Below are 23056 nucleotides of genomic sequence, written 5' to 3'. Positions count from 1 at the left end.
GTAGGCCAGTCGTGAAGTGACTTCACATGCAAACTTTCTTTGCTTACACTTGGACAAAGGATTAAGCCAAGAATATAATTTCTTGGGTTCTTTATTTTATAGTATAACCAAGTGAAAAAACTTTCAACAACTACTCTAATCCAGAGTATTTTAGTAATAAGGTGCAACACCTTTTGACTACTTGTATATGGAAATATGACTTCTACATTACTTCAAATGTGGAATTCAATGAAAGAGAGGGTAATGGATGGCAATGCTGTAGCCAATAAAGTTCTAACTAAGGCTCGGCTATTGCTGCTGCCCTCCTGTCATGATCAGCGCTTTATATAGCTCAATAACACCTTATCTTTACACTGTCCTCTACAGATAACAGGGAATATGAAAAGCATTCTTGATTTGCCCTTTTAAGGACCTTGGTATCAAGTAAACCCCCTCAAAAGCTCTGCCATGCTGTTCTCTAGAAGAAAGGTTTGCATCAAAGAGGACATCCTGCTTTCTGGTCAAAAGATCCCATGGCAATTAGAGACAAATATCTTGGAGTAATACTGGACAAGAAACTCCTTTTTAATAAGCACATCAATCACATTCGCTACAAGACAGCCAAAGTTCCAATGATCAACTGCAAGAGCAAACTGAACTTACAGAATAAATTACTACTTTACCGGATGGTCATACGTCCAGTTACAACCTATGCCTCACCAGCATGGAGTCACACGTCACGATCAAACATTTTAAAACCACAAAGAATCCAAAATAAATGCCTAAGGATGATTCTAGATGCCCCATGGTTCATCAGAAATTCACAGATTCATCGAGAAACCGACATTCCATACATCTCCTCCTTTCTTTGTGATCTCGCAGAAAAATTCTTTGTCAAATCAAGTTCGCATTCAAACCCGCTGATCGTACAAGCTGTCAATTACAATGAAACAGACTACTTCAAATATAAAAGACCGAAGGCTATTCTACTCCCAGCTGTTCTTAGTTAACACATCTACCCCCAGTAGACGAGCTTAATTGCTCACAAAACTCCCTTTCCCAAACAACTTCCAGCACAGACAAAGAGAAATATGAAAAGCAAGTACGTCACCCATCCTGACAGTAGCTTAATGCCTTGGTATCACTTCTGGGTCTGGTTCCCACTGATGGCCACCTTCCAGTCAATACCATCAAATGGAGGTACTTTAACATCATCAGAAATCCAATCTGTGACATCTGTTACCAATTGGAAACAGTAGAACATGCATTCTACAGCTGCCTTCTTGCCCTGTGTATTTGGAACAGATCATGTAATGTGTTTGGCATTCCATTATTTACATTATTTTTTTTGCAGTAACCACCACTCGTCAGTAATGGGAAAAGAATTTTGATTTCTTTAATCAATGAATTAAAACACCATTTATGGAAGGTTAGAAAGAAACATAGATTTCAAAGCCAGCAACATGACATCCAAATGCTTTATAATATTTTACTGTGGAAATTTTATTGTGATACTAACCTATCACTTAGAAAGAAGCATTCTAGGAGATATTAAATTTTTGAATGGATGGTTCAGACCATCCACATTATGCAATATTCATCAGGGGGAGATAAAATTCTGTCTATTTTTACTATGAGAGGTTTTTTAAATAGTTCTATCCTCTTAATTCAATGTGATCTTATAGTCAATTGCAGGAATGACTGGACAGCAATCCCAGGCAGAGAAGGCCAACTCAAGGCGGTTAAACTCAGATAAGGCTAACAACCTGGTTATCAGTTCTTTGTGCTTTAGTTTCAATTGGTTTTTTGGTCATTCGTCTATATGACATTGGTGAAAAAGGAAAATTGATAGCCTTTGGCTATATGATGATATAAAAGAGCTGTCTATTTATCTCTCTGTCTTTTCTTTCTTCTAATACTAACTACTCTAAGTTTATGATGAGCACCCCATTACTTTTTAACCTCAATAAAAGTAGAAACTGGTCTGGGTATTGGCCCTTCCCATATGCATATACATGTCAGTAAGGATATGTGCATTGCATTATGGGATACTATGCAACAAATAGCCCAGTCCTGAAGTGACTTAATGTGCAAACTTTGTTTGCTTACACTTGGATAAAGGATTAAACCAAGAATATAATTTCTTGGCATCTTTAACTAATTTGATGCCTGTGTGCACTTTGCTTTCTTACTTTACTATCAATGAGGTCGCTACAGCAGAGAGAAAATACTGGGCCATTAAACTGCTGTTTAATTTGATTCCTATGTGCTGTGCTTCATTTCCATTAAACTGTCAACATGAACCTTAACCAACACACTCCAGTGTATGTTCATGTGGTAGTTTTTTTTTTTTTAGAATCTGGTACTGACACCTAAAAGGCTACAAACCTATCACATAACAGTATTATGAGTAAACTTAATGGTTAAATCATCTGGGAACTCTACTCTAAACATACACTTTTTTTAGCCACTTCATGTCTCCAATGAAGATTGTGGTTTCACCAGGTGCTGAAAATCAGCAACCACCTATAGTCATTCACAAACACTAGTGATCATGTTGAGATGTGAATCCATGAGTAACCAGGCCACCAGATCTGAAAATTAAATATTATTGAAGAAATATGCTGAAAAAATACTTACAGATCTTGGAATGTACACTGGTCTTGGTATTGATGTTGATTGCTTATTGGATGGTGTACTTGTATGGAACAATGAAGATGATCCAAGAGGCTTTGAAGATAAATTTGGAAAGCTCAAGCTACTTAATGTTGTTAATCCTGAAGAAGTCCATGAAGAAGATGAAGAAAGAGACTCCATCATGCGTGCACGTTTATTGGAGACTGAATTTTCAGAAGAAGTACGTTTTGTCACATTTGATAATTTTACATGTAAAGTATCCTTCTGGAGAGAGAGAGGGGGAGGAAGAAAGAACCAACAAAAAAAAGTTAAGATTTCTTTTTCTGAACTAGCTTTAACAATAATATACAAAAGTAGAAAGTATATATATATATATATATATATATAGGTACACTTTTTTTTTATTTTATTTGGTATGAGCTTCCTTAACTATTACTAATTGTTCTGTTATTGTATTAAAATATAGGTCGACAAGGGTTAGGTAATTCAGAAACCCTGCTCCAGAGAATCAACATAAAATTTTTTTTAATCACACTTCACCACTCCAACAAGCAGGCAATGGTCTCATTTTGGACAACGAAATTCATTTACTATCTAAAGACATGCACAAATATCCATGCTTATGGTGGGATCTGAATTGCAACTTAGAGAGCAGAGATTCTATCTCTTGGCCATGGTCAGCTATTAACCAGATAGCAAGTACATCATCCTGCTTATGTGGTTAATCTCTGTTCACCAAAACATTATAATTAACAACTTTAAAAAATATTTTTCATTGTTGGCTGCAATAGCCCCCCTGGTTATTTACTGTAATCCGACAATTTTGCAGTATATATCATTCTCCATTTTCAGTGTAATAATTGAATACTTTCTTAAATGTAAAAAATCTCACTACGAAATAAATTATTCTGGATAAAAATCAAATATAAAACCAAATCAACATGATACCCTAACACACAGCTTGTAAGAATATTTATGCTACTTTGTCCCTATTGATAAGAATTTGTTAATAGGGACAGATGGAATATCTGCCCGTTTGTTAAAGGAATGTTCAGCTGAATTCGCTAGGCCTTTCACATAATTGTATAACTTGAGTCTCAGCTCAGGAATGATACCAAAGGAATGGAAGGAATGTAATATAGTTCCATTGCACAAGGGTGTTGCAAAAACTGATGTGTCTAACTACCGACCTATTAGTATTCTGGTGTGATAGTGAATATTTTAGAGAAGTTAGTAAGAACTTGCATACAGAAATGGGTAGACAATCATTCTATACTCTGCAGGGAACAGCATGGGTTTACTAAAGGAAGGTCATTTTTTTAGCAATTTGCTCATATTTTATAACAATGTAACAGCCGAGTTGGATAAAGGAAATGGATACACTATGATAATGTTGGATTTTTCTAAGGCATTTGATAGGATACCACATGATAGGCTGTTGCATAAACTGAAGAATATGGGATTGGAACATAATCTATTGACTTGGATCAGGGGATGGTTAACAGACAGATATCAAAAAGTGGTATAAAGTGGGTGAGAATCTGCCAAATTTAAGATAACCAGTGGTGTACCTCAGGGTTTAGTCTTTGGGCCATTATTGTTGTTCAATCTATATATTAATGACTTCAAGCAGGGTCTATCATCAGATTTGCAATTGTTTGCTGATGATGCAAAGATAGGCAGGGCAATCAAGGATGCTACTGATATTCAGCAATTACAAAATGATTTGAATAGACTGGAAATCTGGGCAAATGAAAATGGCTATCAGTTTAGTGTTAGTAAGTGTAAAGTTATGCACTTTGGCATGATTAGAGATCCAGTGGCATATTATATTAGAGGGGTTATGCTACAAGAAACTGAAGAGGCAAGGGATCTTGTGTATTGGTGGTTAAGAATTTAAAGTTCAAAGGTCACATAGCAAAAGTTGCAAATACAACTCAGAGGATAATTTCTATGCTGAAGCGAACTTTGACATGTAAGGATAAGGAAGTAATTTTGCCTCTTTATAAGGCTTTGATAAGACCACACTTGGATTACTGTGTGCAGATTTGGTCTCCCGGGTTTCAAGGGGATAAAGAAGCTGTGGAAAGGGTGCAAAGAAGAGTTACAAAGATTATATCCAGATTATGGGATTTAGATTATGATGACAGATTGCGAGTATGTGGATTACAGACTCTGGTTAACAGGAGAAAGAGGGGTGATATGATAGAGGCCTATAAACTTTTGAATGGGTGTTATAGCATTTCAAATGATGAAATTTTTCATTATATGGAAGGCAGGGAGAGAACATGGGGGCATCCATGGAAGTTAAGGTTGTTCTCAGTCAAGAAAGGGGTAAGAGCTAGGTTTTTCTCTCTCAGAGAGCAGTGAGTGAGTGAGTGGAATAATTTGCCCTTAGGGATAGTGAGTGCATCTAGTGTAAATGAATTTAAGGGAAGGTATGACTGGGTTGGATAATTTACAGCCTCCCTCAATGAGTCCTTGACTCCGTGGAGGTCTCAGATAATAATAATAATAATAATAAAATATGCATAATATGAAAAAATAAATAAAATACAATAAATAAATAATAATAATAAATGAAATAAATCTTTTAAGGTTATCTTAGTGAAAGTACTGACCAAGCTTCTCTTGGCATTTTATGTAACTGTCAGACATTTTTTTTTTTTTGGTCTATTTAATGGTATTGATTCACAACACAAGAAAATAATTAATATTTAACAACTTATTACCAGCAAAACATCAGTTAACAAATATAAATTATTTTCTTATTATTCTGTGTTGTGAATCAATACTGTTCAGTAAACTAAAATGGACTGCCAATATATATAAGCCTTTCTACTCATCTGAGTATCTGACAAAGGCAAAATTAAAACATAAAAGATAAAAATAGAAGAGAGAAAAAAAGTGCTGTATGTGGAAAATGGATTTCGGAAATTTTTTAACTTCGACATGTGATTTGAATCAAAATTAAATGAAGCAAAGACAAGTCTAAGCCAAATTTTCTCCCTTTTATATGCAGCCTGTTATTAGAGGAGGGAGAAAAGAAAGAGTAATCTGGATGCCTATTATTAAATTCCACTGAAAATATCAATTTAAATTTGTTTTAGATCCCATATTTGAAGAGAAAATATATGGTCTTTATGCTTTTATAGTTCTTAAGTTCCTGACTAGATGAGTTTCTGCAAGCATTTGTTTTCACAGCCTGGTTGGAATGTTATGATTATCATAAGCATGTGTTTCTTCTAGCACTGCATAAAGAGATTTCTGCTGATTAATTCAATTGTTTTCATTTTTTTTTTTTTTTTTAAATAATGAAAGTAGCCAAATATGAGTAAGGAGAGATACGATAAACTCTAAAATGTTTCATGGTGTGAGCAAGGGCCATGTGTATGGAACTGCCATTATAAGAGATCTTGCAGTTTTCTTGATGACAACAGTCTACAAACCAGTCACGCACCTGTGGGGGGAAGCAAGGAGCCCTGTCCCCTCACAAAAAAAAGGGGGAAAAACACTAGAAAATTTTTCAAAAATCTTTTCCTAATTAAAATTCATTGTTTTATTTATGTAGTGTCATGTCTTCTATTTCTATACTACTTATGATCAGCGGTCACATAAGGTGGTAATACTCTATAGCTCTCGGGAATCATGGGCACTGTGAACGCAAGGTGAATGAAGTAGTGCTCGAGCAGACCAAAGGAGATCACGGGTATCATGTGTTGGTGATCACTGCAGATGCTCAGTCAGTCATAGGTTGTATGCAATGTATAGTGTGTATGCCGTGCTCCAAATACATGGAACAGTCATAGCATTTAACATGGATATGTATTGGTGGAGAGGATTTAAATATTTTGTTTATTCTGTGATTTGTAACCAATTAGATAAAAAGGTGTGAAGATATGGCTAGTTCAGCTGTGAGGAATGTCTGGTTAGAACAGAAATTGATGACTCTGCTAGATGACTTATAATGCTACACTGTTGAGGGGCTGATAAGAATTCTATACATTAGCTATCTATGTGCGTTAGGTTTTTTCTGTACAGTGAAAGAAAGGGCATCATTTTGAAGGCAAATTGTTAGTCTATAATAAACTGTGATTGGGTATTTCATAAAGCAACAAACTGCATTCGCTTTGCTTTGACGGCATTATATTATCAAAGAAATCAGTCATTAACTCAATTCAGGACATTTAAATACACAAGATAACAGCAATTAGAATAAACAATGTTGACAAGCCGATTAGAATAGCTCACAGTTCACAAGGGCTTATGTGTTGCACTCCTACATCATCCTAATCTCAACAAAAAAGATGTCTTGTCAGATGCTGAGGGAATTCATCAGAAGTATATAAAAAGATTTTTTTAAAATATGAACCAACTGACAATGTTATTCTTTAATATAACAACAGCTCCTCTCCTGCACTGTCACTTTAATCAGCACACAGTGTAACTGTGAGCATTTCAACTAAAACTGTTTCTCAATTTTAATTTTTATTATTATTTTTTTTGTAATAATTACTGCATACTGTTTGTTCCTATGATGCTGATCAAGATAATTGAAATATATATAAGTACATCCCACCCAAGGTTGGAATCCTAATGTACATTAGTATCATGGACAGGCTAAGGATCAGATACTCTAGCAACCAGACCTTTTCATTAAAGCTTGTAACTAATATTTTTGTCTTTCCTCTGCTTTAATAAATTTGTGGATTCCTGATGATGTGTTAACTTCAAAAAATCTTAAAAATTACCCTGGTGTCAAACATTCACAGCTACAGAATATGGTCTACCAAATAGTTAATTCCTCAAACAAAAAAATTGTACAACTGACTAGCTCTTAAATAATCACTGACATATCATCAAGCACAAATACACTAAAGATGTTTACAAATTCCAAAGTGAGGAAAATTGCAGTGCAATGCACGTGGGTCTTTCTCGCATCAGGGAAACAGTTCAGAGATTGAGATATCCCTCCTCCTGTCTGTCTGTTTCCATCAAAAAAGAAAAAATCACCGACTGAGAAAACAAAATGAATGGATTAAGAGAAATATATCTTGGAGCCAGATACTAGGAACATAGTTGTTCTAAACTATCATTAATGTGATGAAAAATTTCTCTTTATATCACACTGAAGACATTTAAAAAAAAAGTGTATTCCCTGGTATTTTGCTGCATATTTTATCTTCATGATATTGCCTTCAAAAATGCAGTCCTCGCAGGTAGTAAAGAAAAAGGTATAGAGTCTAGTAAAGTAAATGTAAGAAAACCTTGCTTACCAACTCCCCCATTTATCTAAAGACACACACACACACAGAGAGAGAGAGAGAGAGAGAGAGATGTAGAGTAACTTAATCATTACCAATTTTTTTAAAAAATCTAAGAACATATGTTCTCAAAAAAGCAGACAATGCATAAGAAAGAGTGCAAAGAGATATACACAACCAGACCTAAGTTATCCTGCACTGAGAAGAAAACATTCCCACAGTTATGTACTGAATTCATAAGCATCTGGGATTTGGAATCAAAGTGATAAATCCATATATAAGATCAACTAACTAATCAACAATTCATATACAAAATAATCCCTTCCTAAAAGTCATTAATCATCCTTTCAAACCATAATCTGTATCACAAGGAAACATCTATTTTAAAAAAAAAGTTTTGGTTTTCCAGTAATATCTCCTAGCATTCCAAAAATTGATGTTATGGGCAAGTAAAGAGGACAATGAAGTGTTCATTTCTAAATGTTAGACTAAAAACAGCAGCCATCTTTTTAAATGTCAATGCCCATTTCCTACCAAAAAAAAAGCAATGCAAGTGTTGTAGGAGGAAATAAAGGGAATGCATTTAGTAGTCATGAATACCATAGATTATGAAACCAAATTTACTAGTCTCTTGTCATTCTTCCACCTAAAATTACTTGTCAGATCCCTCTCAAACCTATTAAAATGAACCAAGTAGCTATTCTACTTGGTCCATTCATAACAAGACAAATGACTGTATCAACAACATGCTCATGCTGACTAATGATTTAAAGAACCAACTTAAACCATGTCATCCTCTTACACCTACATTATATGATTAGCTGAAAATTGACAAAAAACAGGCACATTCCTCTCCCCACTAGAAGATGATGAATTCTCTAACACATCTCCTATAAAAATGTTTAGCTAAACTTTTGAAAAACTATATAGGCCATGCTGATTGTTTGGTATCAAAAATTTCTGTCCTTTTTTAAAAAACTCCAAAATTAAGAAAATGCTGACATTCTAGCTAGCTTGGATATCATGTTGACAATTAAAAATGTACTAGTAAAAGATACCATCTCTTACATTTATATGTTTACACCAGATACAAAACTTTTTAGGTTTTGTATTTTACAAATTTTACTTTAAATGGAAAGACATTTAAATCTATGTTCAATTATAATGTTCAGTGGGTTCTCCATTGTCATCACCAATCATAAACTTATACATGGAGAAATCTGAACAGGCAGTCTTATCCGTGCCATTTTGAAAAACTAGCTGCATTGTGGTGTTAATACATATGACATCTTTAGTGTTTGGGAACAAAGCTGGGATGATCTACATTGTCTCCATCAAAACACAGAAAGACAAACTCTTTTCTAGAAATGAGAATTAGTAGAAATGGCAGCATATCACTGCAAGCACCTATAGAAAGCCCACTCATATTAGCTAATGCCTTTATGCCAATTTGCTCCATCATCCCAGCGAAAGTTTGAAATATCAACACTTTAAAAAACAGAGCTATCTGTTATTCTTATAGACAGGCTTGTACATTGGTTAGACATACTTCTAATTTTTTAGGAAATGACAACAAACTATATTATTAATTAAAAAACTTTAACTACCTATAATGTTACATTCCCATCTTCAGGGATTACAAAACTATGATATGTGCACACAGACACTAACACTAAGCAAATAAGGATAAAGGTGCTCTCTAGCAGGCTAAATTGGGTTGGCTTGGTCGCTGGGCTGATGTTCTTAGAATGCAAGCTTCCCAAATTTGGGGCAGTCTCATGCACCCAAATTTGTTGAAGTTTGGGAAGTTTTTCAGATGCTGAGGCTGATTCAATCTTTCATACTCATATTTGCTACGGTGTGATAAAGTGGCCTTCTTTTAGCATATTCTGTGGTTGGCATCCAATGGATGGTTAGCAAGTCCTGGGCGGCTTTGAGAAACATTGAGAATGGCCATTTTTTTGATTGTAGAATTTTCTTTCTGGAGCAGTTTGGAAAGGAAAGAGATAATATGAGTATTGGTGAAATCAGATGCAGTCCTTGTGTTTGGATATCCTGATATTGGCTGTCCTGCCCATTTGGCCATAGTAGGACATTTTGCAACTGCAAGGGACCTGGTATACTCCAGGTAGGTCTAGGGATAGTGGCTGGTCTTTGCTGGAGCAGATAAGAGATGTCAATTTCTTATGTGGTTTGTAACTAGTTGTGAGGTCATATTTTCTTCAGATTTTTGTTAGTTTTTTGGATGTATCCTGAATATAAGGAATGGTGATAGATTTAGAGTAATTTCTGTTATGAAGGAGGAAAGGGTGGTGGCTAACTGGTTTTAATATTTTACGAAGGTTGTAGCCATTGGCTAAGAAGGTGTTAAGGATATGGTCAATTTCAGTAGTTTCATTATCCTGTTTGTCTTAAGTAAAATAACTAGCGGTTGCATGGACTGAATACACTCCAGGTAAGAGTAGAATTGGAATTTTATCTTCTGGAGATAATATTATAAAGCTGATTGAATTAATATGCTTGAAAGTGGTAGAGATATTAAAACTTCAAGCAAGAGCTGTATCCTGAAACACCTTTAATGTATGAGATGGCAATTCTATGTGCATCATCTCTTCTAATAGAGGCTGGAGAAAAATGGTTCATACTCTTCTCTATTGTTTTGTATTTGTAAACATTGAGAATGGCCATTTTTTTGATTGTAGAATTTTCTTTCTGAAGCAGTTTGGAAAGGAAAGAGATAATATGAGCTCTTGAAAGAAGGCATTTAATCAGTGGCGGCCGGTGAAAATTTTAAGTGGGGATGCTGCATATACAAAATAAGAAAAATAATTCATTTTTTCCTAATCAGTAACCAATTTATTATTAAGTAAATTTACATATTAAAAAATTGCTTTATTAAAAATATTCCCTTGCCACGAACACACACACACTAATAATAAAAGTTTCGTACCCAGAAATAACGTGCACAAGCATACAATTTATCTGTAGTGGCACTGTCAACAAGTAGTGTTGGTTTCGACATTCCGACACTGCATTAGATTGCAGTGCATTTGTTTCATGTAACAATAATTGAGAAAATATAATTCTTTTCATATTTTCAACAGTGACACTCGGCATAATTCAGCCTTGTATCTATAACAAATAAATAATTATATGTTATTTTAACAGAATAAAATAAGATTTACCAAAAATATTTCACCCTCACCACGAACACACACCAATAATAAAAGTTTCGTATTGCATGCACATGCATACAATTTATCTGTAGTGACACTGCTCAACTAGCAGTGTCAGATTCATTTGTTATGTGCAGTGACAAGTGTAAACGAATATCGGCGAGTCTAGTTGAAACTGACCGAACGTGATAATTCCGACACTGTGTTAGATCACGGTGTCAGAATTATCACATTAGATCGCAGTGTAGGAATAATCTAAAGTTTTAATCAACCAGTTTCAATTATTAACTATTCAATCAATGTCGAAATATAAGCTGTAACCTTTAACATGTTTTGCATCTATATAATGTTGCAAGCATTGTTATTATTTATAAACACAAACAAAATTTAATTTTTTTGTTTTTTCCTTGGGGTGCTGCAGTGTCACCATACTTATGTACAAGCTGCCACTGCATGCATTTAATAATACCATATTTCTACGAGGGATGGTGAGCAGAAGTGTGATGGATATACTGACCAGAGAAGGAAAATTTGCAAAAAAAAACAGATGACGACAAGGGGTAATCCAATTCCCTTTTTAAAAGGACAACTATGAAAGATATGATTCCATCTGATTCAAAGTTCCATAGTGAAAAACTGATTCTGTGATAAAGGTTGCTGATTTTTTTTGTAAGAAGGCTTCGAGTTGTTCATATGAATCATTCTGAACAGCAAGGACATTATCCATATAGCAAAGCCATAGGAAAGTTTTGGAATAAACATTAAAATTTTGAAACATATAAACAGATTATGAAAATGAATAACACAGAATAATGCTGCCAAACAACTGGTCTTGTTGCATATACAGATTTGCTGTTGTGATGACGGTGAATTCATCACTAACCTGTATTTCTGTTCTTCCATTTGAAGAAGTTTGCATTAAGGCAATGTCTGAAAACTGTAGTGATATCAAGCAAGAACTTTTCAATGATGTCAATGGTTTCTTCTATAAGTACAGTGAAAAAGATGGCATGTTGTCACATCAAAGCTAGCTAGAATGTTATGTAATACACCTCCAAATCAAAATATTAAAACAAAGAAAATGTGTTGAATGATTTGCAATTCTAATTTATTGCATAGAAAATAATTATTACCAAATATGAATTAGCATAATCTAAATCTATGTACTTTGTAGACTATATAACCATGTAAACACATAAAAACGTAATATAAATTATAAGAAAACTATTATTTGAAAATATTCACGAAATTAGATTAATTTTTAACATGGTTCAAAATATTAGAATAATGTGAAAATAAATGCACAAAAATTACAATCAAAGGGAGACAACAAGACAATTAGTGCTTTGTTGCAATCCCCCTTAGCTTTTATGACTATGGTGAGCATAAATGGTTGGGCATATTATTTACTAGCAGTTCACAGTCTTTATTTTTATCAAAACATGCCCATATGGTCTGCAGACTAGAAACAAGTTCATTTTTGTCTCTTGGGACAACTTCTTGAATATGTTTCTTCGTAATTTCCCACAAATTCTCAAAGGGGTTTAAATCTGATGAGTTTGCCAGCCAAGGAATTACATTGATTTGCCTTTCTTTGAGCCATCTAGTAGTAGTCTTGGAAGTGTGACAAGAAGCTGAATCTTGCTGAAAAAGGAAATCACTATCACATAAATCTTCCATTGGTGGTAACATAAAGTGCTCAAGAATTTCTTGCTAAACTTTGGAATTGACTCTTTTGTACACGATACATAGCCTTCTTGGACCCTCTGCAGTCATACAAGACCACACCATGACAGAGGTTGAAAATTTCACCGAATCTTTCATACACACTTTATCAAATGCTCCTTGATCAAGATGCCAAACACATATCCCTTGATGACCATGGGACACACAAAACATACTTGCATTGCTAAAAAGTACCTTTTTCCAGTCCTCTTGATCCCACAACAGTCTTTGCTTACACCATTGTACTCTAGCTGCCTTTTGCTTGGAAGTCATAAGTGGCTTCTTCTTGGGCACACATGATTTAAAACCCAATTTGTGAATTTGTCTCAACATAGTAGATTTAGACACATCCAAACCTAGTTCTTTCCATCTCCTGTGAAAATGTCTTACACTTCAGAAGTGGTTTTTCTTCACGATATTCTTCAATCTTCTCTCATCTCCTGATGTAGTTATTACCTTTTGACTGCTATTGCAGTGATTATTTTGAAAACTCCAGTTATTAGAATACTGTCTCAATACTTTTCTCATGCTTGTTTGAGAACATTTCAATTCCTTAGCTATAAGCTGTTGAGTTTGGCCTTCTTTGTGTAGAGACACCATACAAAACTTCTTAGCTACTGATATGTCACTCATTCAACCCATGTTTAGCAAATGATTAACTGAAATTCACGTACAGACGATTCCTCACACACAAGTCAGTCTTGCAGCTACTGAAATATATGTTATTTCTATACTCTCCTCAAAACCAATCAGAAAAATTTGGAATATGCTAATATTTTGAAGCACGTTAAAAATTATTCTAATTTTGTGAATGCTTTCAAATAACAGTTTTCTTATAATTATATTACACATTTTTAGGTGTTTACATGGTTATATAATCTACAAAGTACATAGATTCAGATTACGCTAATTCATATTTGATAATAATTACTTTCTATGCAATAATCAGAATTGCAAATCATTCAAGACATTTTCTTTGATTACTCTAATTTTTCGATTCGGAGGTGTAGTACTTTGACCTTTTATTTCAATGATCAAATCCATTTTTATGAGCTGCCATTGTGTCTTTAATTATGTATAAGTTTCTGTATTCAAAAACAATAGGATGGCCTCCATTGGTTTTTTTGGAACACTCACTCATAATACTCTGCTCTAAATGGAATAATAGAGATGTTTTCCAGTGCATTTCATGTCACTTGTCTTATCAACAGTACGACGCCTAATACCATCTATGTGCTCTTTAGTCAAAATATACTGCAACAACTGATGAAAAGTCTATAGAAAAAAACTGGCCTGGCCAAATCATAGAAATCTACCAAACATGATCATATCACACACCACTATGTTGACAGGATGGGATTTATAATATATCCATCCACCAAAAGATATAGGACTGGGAAACATCAGTTCCAATTTAGAACAGAATATTTTTATGAAAGACCATTCAAAGAATTTATGTTTTCATTTTGCATGGTACCTTGAATCAGAACTAAACTCAAACTATACACTGTCTGGGAGGTCCTAAAAAAATAATAAAAACAACTGCATCATAACAGTTGATGTTATGTAATGTTAATATTTTTCTCTGTCCTTATTGTTGTTATATACGAGAGTATACTTGAGTGATTTATTAACTTTTCAATTAATATTACAGATTCAGATCTAGAATTTTATTATAAAAATAATTTAAGAGATTGGGTGAGAGACAAACAAAATTCAAAATGAATATCATTATTTACCAACAAATAATATCCATGTAAATTTAGGTATTTCATGGCTGTAACAATGTGTGTGTGTGTGTAAAATTTTATGGTTAGCAAGCCCTATATACAAATCTGCATTATAAATAAAACTTATCTCCTAAAGAGAAAAAGGCTTACAAATTTAACATCAGACAAAAAAGAACATAAACATTACACAAGATTTCTTGTTTCTTCTTTTCAAGATCACAGGATTTGACGAGAACACACACAAACAAAAACAGTTAACTTCACATTTATAATGCACAGTTTCTTCCTCTTTTCATCAATGGCCATAAAATATGGCCATTGAAAATAAAACCACTTAGCTCATACCTGTTTTTCTTTGAAAGCAAAAAAATAATTTGTGCTCAATTTTTCTTAAGAAAAAATGTATTTCTTCTATCATATTTTCTTTAACACATCAGTTCCTTTTCTATTTCCTTGAAATACAAAGATAATTTTAAAGTTCCCTTTTTCTTGTGGAAACTTCTTTCTTATCATTGATGACAAAAAAAAGTTCATTTCTTTCAGGTTTACAATGTCTAATTAGAATCAGTTTGCTGCATGACATATTAAAAGGAACCATCTGTTGCATTAGGAGCAACTATATATCATAATATACTATATATTTTATCTATACTGCAACTTAGCTTCCCTTGAAAGAAATTCATATTTACGAATTTAGGGACACAAAACACACGTGTTGAATTGATTATTTTACTTATTATTAATAAAATAACACTTGACGTTTTGACCCCTGTATTGAGGTCATCATCGGAAAGATACACGTGTATAGGAAACAAAGCTACATGCTCTTGCACTCTATAAAGGTAAATTAAATCTACGCTGCTAATTGATCTTTTTCTTAGCCTGACCTCTAGTGATAAAAAAAATTAAAATTAATAAATAAAAAACTACAATAAACTGTGCTAAAGTCCCCCCTGTACTAAGATTCTTCTGGATTTGTACAGTTCAGATTGTTATACTATGATTTTCTTCTGGACTCATACAGTTCAAGTTGCTGTTGAATGTTAAGGGAGAGAGAATTCAAGTCTTCTTGTACTGAGATTTTTTTTTGGCTTGTTCTGGTTGCTATGAAGGTTGCAAATGGGTCTTCCACCTTCTTAGAATGGTTAGACCATCATTTTTGTTCAGATTTGGATTATGTTTGAGCATTTCACATGCTTCTTTAAATTTCCTCTCGAACTAGGTTTTGATGCAGTGTAGGGACTTGGTACCTTTCCAATCAATTCTGTGGTATGCTTGGAGTGTGTGGTCAGAAAGGCTGAGTTTTTCCAAAATGGAGGTATTCAATGTGTGGTTTATGTTCATCCTTCCTAATTAGGATGGTTCGCCTATGTATGGTAGGTTACATGTGCATTGTATTTTGTAAACCCCTGGGTGGGCTAGTTGTGGAAGAGGATTTTTGGAAGAACTGAGTAGATGTCTTAATTTTGTCAGGGGGTTTAAAGGTGGTTTTGATGTTGTATTTGTGTAGGGTTCTGTCTATTTTTTCGGAAATGCCTCTAACATAAGGTATGGCAATAGCATTCTTGAAATCTTTTTGTCTTTAATGGTATCTCTGTGGAGAATCTTGTGAAATTTTTTTACTGTATCCATTTTTTATAAATGTATGGTTGATGATCTCATATTCCTGGTTTGGAGCTTGTTGTTCATTTGAACAAATAGTTTGAGCTCTGTGTTTAAGGTGCTTATAACCCCTAGTTTTTGTATTGGATGCTGATAAGAATTTTTGTGTATGTACTGGCCTGTGTGTGTAGATTTGCAGTAGATTGAGAATGAGAGACAGCCTGAGGGAAGACGTGTAACGAATGTGTCTAGGAACGGAAGAGAGTTGCTTTTTTCTATTTCAATGGTGAATTGGATATGTTTGTGTTGTTTGTTTAGGTGGCTAAGGAATGTATTTAGTGCTTTGCAGCCATGGGGCCAAGTGGCGAAAATATCGTCGGCATATCTGAGCCAAATATTGGGCTTCAGGCACGCAGACTCTAGAGCTCGTTGCTCAGTCTTCCATATAAAAGTTAGCTATTGGTGTGGAAAGTGGTGAGCCCATGGCTGTACCCTCTTTTTAAAGGTAAAAATTGTTTTGCCACGTGAAATATCCGGAGCAGAGTACGTGGGCAAAAAGGGCCGTGATGTCATGTGGAAATATGTTCAGTAGGAGCAAGATAGTATCATTGAGAACATTGGTGAAAAGGGAAGTTATGTCAAAGCTGACTAATAAATCTTGGTCGTTGAGTGTAATGTTTTTAATTTTGTTTATGAAATGTTGTGTATTTTTTATGTAGGAAGGGGAATGACCTACCAATTCCTTGAGTGTGGCCACTAATTTTTTGCCTAAGTGGTAATTCGATTCCTTCAACAATCGGACGTAGTGGTGTGTCTGTTTTGTGTATTTTTGGCAGGCCATAAATTCTGGGCACGAGGGCATAAAGAGGTATTAGTTTTTTAGTTGTTTCTTCTGGCCACGTGTTAACAGATTTAATTAATTCAGTAGTTTTTTTTTTTATGCGTTTCGTGGGGTTGTAGTTTATCATTTGGTAGGTGTCGTGGTCCAATACCAAATGGTTCATTTTTTCTATGTAAGTTGTTCGATTTAAAACAATAGTGGCATTCCCTTTATCTGCTTTTGTGATTATAATGTCCTGGTTATTTTTTTTAGGGATTTGAGGGCCAGTTTTTCTGTTTTGTTTAGGTTGCTGCTTAGTTTTTTGTTTGAATTTTGAAAGAAATTCATCCGTTACTTTTGGAATAACTGTTTCTTTACCTCATAATGTTCTTTTCCAACTTTTTCGCTTAAGAATTCTTTTAAACTATATTTCTTCTCTAAACTTACAACTTTCAGATGGTCTTCTCTTCTATTCTATTTTTCTCTCTCACTACATCAACATCCTCTTCAGAAGTACAAAGTTGGGGAAGTGCACTACTGGCTGACATGGCAAACAACATGGCAATGAGATGAAAGTAAAACTACTGTGTGTTGTAAAAAAGACTACAATTCTTTAATGGCATGGAAACATCAGCAGAAAGTTCAATATTTTCTTCTCTCGAGATTTTTTTTTTAAGTTTACAGAAATAAAAGTCCTTTTTACAAATAAATATTGCACAAACAGTTTTTGACAGGCAGTAACTATACTAAGATATCTCTTATATGTAAGATTAGTAAAGAAATATCTAATTACAAGAAATAATACATTTTCACTATACATTTAGAAAATGTTTACATATATAATAAAACTAAGTTATCCTTTACTTTTTATTTATTTGTTTATTCAAAATAATTACCTGTTTTGATTTTCTCTTTTTCTCTACTTTAACTATACCTTTTTTCCTTTTAGTCTGACTACTGTTTGTAATCTGAAAAACAGAGAAAAATCCATGATACTCTTGTATTTAAAAACACCGAGCATTTTTTTATTACAATCTATCAGAATGCATTAACTTACATGACATCAGCTCCTAAGATGAAGATTTGAACATATCTTCCAGTTTTTTCAATTACCTACTCTACACTATTCTCCATACTATTTGTTCTTTACTTGTTCTCAAGAGGAAGAAAAGGGGGGGGGGGAGTGCAACAATCATTCCTGTTATGATTCCATACAGAGGTGTATTCAAGATTTGCAATAATCATGAAAATTTCAGTTCCGTCATGTTTTGTGAATTCAGCATTTTGGCCTGCAGCTGCAAAAATCGGTCCATTATTCTATACTCTCTCCATGGTAATTTACATGAAATGATATTTACAAACTGGCAAATATCATATGACTGAAAAGATTTTTCAGCAGAGAAAAGAAAAAATCCTATATATTAAATATGGCCTAAACTGACAACAGCCATATGGTCAGTTTGCTAAATTAGGAAATGCAGACTAAAATAGATATTACACAAATATATTTTTCCAAGAATGACATCATTCCTATTGAAACACAGAATGGATTAAAGAGTAATGGATAATTTTCAAAGCTTTGGATACACAAATAGTGAAAAGGCAGCAAAATACAATTAAAATAAAAATGTATTATCACAGAGCAAATCTTGGATATATCTTGATATATCTGTAACCCAAAATGGAACAGATTTTTTTTTGTTATTATTTTTTTCCAAGAATTATGCAGAACCTGTAGGTATATTTGTCAGCTACTTATGAGGTAGCAATCAAAATGTAATTAGTAAATATTAGGAATGCTTTCTCTCTTTTAGCAGAGATTACTTACCATATACACTAAGTTGACAAAAGTATCTGGACACCTAGTTGTGGTTAAAAAAAAGTTATTTTTGGCCTGAACAACAGCAACTACCCTTCAGGGGCATGCTTTCAATCAATTTCTGATACACTGCAACAGGAATATTCTTCCATTCCTCGCACAAAGTTACCCCACTGCTGATGATGGCCACTGTGGTCTGTAACAAATTCAGCATTCTAATTTGTCCTAAGATGTTCAATGGAGTTGAGGTCTGGACTCCGAGCTAACCAGTTCAACACTTCAACGATGTTTTGTGGGAACCAGTCTCGGACATGCAGTGCAGTATGACATGGAGCATTGTCATGCTGAAACATGCAAGGGTCACTGCCAAAGTACTTCCACAGAGTTGGAAGTAAGATGTTGTCCAAATATCCAGGCAGCCATCAGATGTCATATGGTTGTGGGCATGTCCAACAATGGACCAAGCCCTATCCAACCAAAACATCCCCAAACCAAGCTTCCACCAAACTTGACAGTTGGAATGACAGTCCTGCTGGAACTGTTCCCTGGGTAATTTCCAGATCCAATTGACCATCAAAGTGAAATATTTGGAAGTGTGATTCATCACTCCATAGGACCCTTTTCCAATGATCTATGATCCAGGAACAATGAAAGACACCAGTCCAAATGTTGTTTGGTGTTGAGATGATGCGTGGCTTGTTAACAGCAGCTCTGCCATGATAACCTAAGGCATGCAACTCTCTGCAGACAGTTTTAGTGCTGACAGATGCTCCTGCAACATTTTCTAGGTTGAGTGTGAGATCATCCCAAATGTCATCAGTGGTCCACCACTGATGACATGCAGGATGCTTGGTAATATACTGGGTAGTGGTGCTATGAATGTACCATGTTCTAATAAGGTTTTGGAATGTCAATATATTGATATTGACATATTAATATATGTTGTATACAAATATTTGTATTTAACAAACATATTCAGTAGGACCAGCATGTAGTTTTTTTCATTTAAACCCTAATGAAACTTTACTGGCAATCACATCAATTCCAATACACAATACCAAAGATGGGTATAAACATAGCAAACAATTTTCTGATAATCTCATACAGGAAGACATTACAGTGAAGTAATGTCTTCCTGAAAAATGCAAGCGAGGAGTGAAGTGTGCTGTCATCTGCAAAACCGTGTATTAGATTGGAAGTCAATTGCAGTAGGTCATTGATATATAGCAGGAAGAGGGTTGGTGAGAGAACAGAACTTTGTGGGACCCCCAGCATTAATTGAGTGGTGAGAGGATAGGGAGCCGTCCACCATCACACACAGTGCGCATTCAGATTGTTATTAACCTGTCTTCAGTTAACCACAGAAAAAAATCCACTTCCTTGAGTCACAGCCACAACTCTGCCATAGTACCTAAAGCAACATCCTCTGCTGACTTCATGTTCAAATAGCATAGGATATCTGTGACTGCCTACATATTTAATAACATTAGGTGTAATACATCAGATTTCATACAGAGCTAAGAATTTCTAGCCTTAAATAAGCTATTGTTATTATTGATTTGAAAATTGAGACTGAAGTGGAAGACATTATAATATTAATTAATGATGGAAGCCACTTACATGAAATTGTTTATTTGTAAAATTTTTGGCTATGTTTCACAGACATTGTCAACACATTACAGGAAGATAAACACAAAAAAGAAAAAACAAGAATTGAATTGAAAGTATATGATATTATATGTGCTATCAGCTGTAGGAAAATAACTCCATCCACATTAATAGATATCAAGAAATACATTAAAATAAAAATAAAATATTTTAAAATTTAAACAATTAATTACAATTTATGAAACTCATGAACGGTAAGTATTAGTTAGGATAACTTTCCAAAATTGAGAGAGTGTAATGCAATCATTTTTGCTAAATTTCAGATTGTAAATGTTTGCTTCACAGCTTTCTTTGTAGTCTTTCCAGAAGAAAATAGCTTTTATGTAGAATTTTGGTATTGTTCCACTGAATTCTGTGTTTTGTAGATAAAGCATGGCTTGCTAAATCAGATTTATTGGGCTCCTTAAGTGAAATATATTCTTGATGTTCTTCAAGATGAATTTATGCAGAAAGACCAGTCTGTCCATAATAACATAAACTGCAAAAGCAAGGGATTCTGCATACTCCAGGATAAGAAAGAGGAGGATATTTGCTTTTTGGAGAGATAAAGAAGATATTTAATTTATGAACTGGACAGAAAGTGACTTATAGATCAATCTGGCAAAGAAGTCTTGTATTTTTTCTGAAAATCCTATAATATATGGAAGACATATTTTGGAAATTTCTTGAAGAGAAATTTCCAAATTGAAGAGAAGTGAAAGCCATAATTATTATTTTATTGATAGTTTTTGTATTATAACCATTAGAGTTAAAGGAGCTCTGTCAGCTAGAGATTTGACTACAACCATATTTCTGACAAGGGTGATGATGTGAGTTAGAATCAATGTATTTGTTGAGTATGAGTTGGTTTTCTATATACTGAGAATTGTAGAATAGCATTTGTTTGACATAGAATGAGAACATCCAGAAAAGCAAGATGACTGTTATATTCTACTTCTGTAATTTTGTGTAATTTTGATTTGTGGGTTTATTGAATTAATTTTCTCAAGAAATTCATGAAGATTAGATAAAGAGGAGTTCTATATATCATCAACATATATGTACCAAATTGATGATTTAGGTGAAAAAACATTGAGAATATGCTCTTCAAAATGCCATAATTCTTTCTAATATTCTCTCTGCATTTACAGGAAACTCTGTTTCTTTCATTTTAAAAAAAAGATTTCAAGAATAAAATTTTTCAAGATTATTCTTACAACCCACAGACCGTCTAATAAGTTTGAAGTGTTTCACTCTTTTTAAGCATCCCTCTGACTAATATAATTGAATTACTTCATAATGATTTTCCTCCTGATATTGTACATTTATTTGATTTTGTCATTAATTTAAAATACTTCAGTTGTCAGAACAAATTATACAAGCAGATAGAAGGACCAACTATTGGGGCTCCCATTTCCCCTATGCTAGCCATTTCTGCAAGAAGTCCAAAGACTCATTGCAGAAGACCCACTAACTATTACTTACACAATATCTATCATATCTCTCCTTAAACTTATTCACCATTGGAGAACTCACAACTAACAACGGACAATCCATTCCACTCATTCACCACTCTCCAAGCAGAGAACCTATTCTGCACACACACTTCTACTAACTACATTCTTACACAACTTCCAGGGGTGACTCTTTGTCCTCCCCTACTCCTCATGTATTGAAAAATTTCTTTTGTGTCAATCTTACAGAATCCCTTTAGTAACTCGTAAGTTTCAATCATGTCCCTCGCTCACCAACATGTCAGCTAAACTCTGCAAATCCACAACTCAATCTATCCTCATAGGAAGTTTGATCACTTGTCAATAAATCCTCTCAACCAACCTAATGATCTCCATGAAACCCAGTGGTTAAGATGTGGCCCCAAATCATAGCCTTATAGAGAGGGATAATAATCTTTCTATCTTTACTTGTCAATGTGTTCTTCAGCACCTAAGTGATCATTTGAGCTATTCTGCCAACTTTTGCAATATGTCCTCTGAACCTCTGCAATAACCAATAATCTTTGCAATATGTCCTCTGCAATATATATCCATCATCAAACTGATGTATTTAGCCTAATCAATTTCCTATAATCCATTACCATCAATATGATACAAAGTGTGTAACCTTTTCATCCCAAAGTGCATTCATTACCTTACATTTTTGCAACATTAAATTGACACCAATTGTCCTTTATGACACTGCCAATAATAATATCTATTCACCTTTATCAACTACTGCCCTTCTCAATTTGCATCATCAGCAAACAACTGAATATTCCCCTCTTAAATCTTCTGCTATATTATTAATATACAAATTAAGGAGGAGTGGCTTTAGTACAGAGTCCTGGGGCACTCCACTGGTCACTTCATTTGCCTTAATTCCACTCCATCATTAACCATCCTCTGAGATCAGTCTGTCAGCCCCCCCCCCCCCCCCACACACACACTCATTCCACTAGCCTCACATCATTCCCAATCGTTCCAACTAATGTAATAGTTTCTGTGTGGTATTCTGTCCAATGTCTTTTGTAAAGTCCAGCAGTATTGCGGTGTAGCCATTTCCTTTATCTAATGCCAGTGTTACTTTATTATAAAATGTGAATAAATTACTAAGGCAGGACCTACCTTTTACAAACGTGCAAGTCCTCTATAGAGTATTGT

At 34.3% G+C, this 23056-nt stretch overlaps 1 protein-coding gene across 1 annotated transcript in view; it reads right to left on the bottom strand.

Annotated features, from left to right (window-relative positions):
- LOC150107429 (cytokine-like nuclear factor N-PAC) overlaps positions 1 to 23056 on the bottom strand; it is a 421033-nt gene that overhangs the window by 234130 nt on the left and 163847 nt on the right. Inside the window, exons 6-7 of the mRNA XM_090391290.1 lie at positions 17830 to 17901; positions 2620 to 2880 (exon numbers count right to left, since the gene is read on the bottom strand). Of these exons, the coding sequence (XP_090247416.1) occupies positions 2620 to 2880; positions 17830 to 17901 (333 nt within the window). The remainder of the gene's footprint in view (positions 1 to 2619; positions 2881 to 17829; positions 17902 to 23056) is intronic.

This window comes from Typopeltis vanoorti, chromosome 4 (assembly GCF_054136105.1).
Source record: "Typopeltis vanoorti isolate ZY-2024b chromosome 4, IOZ_Tvanoo_1.0, whole genome shotgun sequence".
Lineage (NCBI taxonomy): Eukaryota > Metazoa > Arthropoda > Arachnida > Uropygi > Thelyphonidae > Typopeltis > Typopeltis vanoorti.
This window is presented reverse-complemented; position numbering and strand designations above follow the sequence as displayed.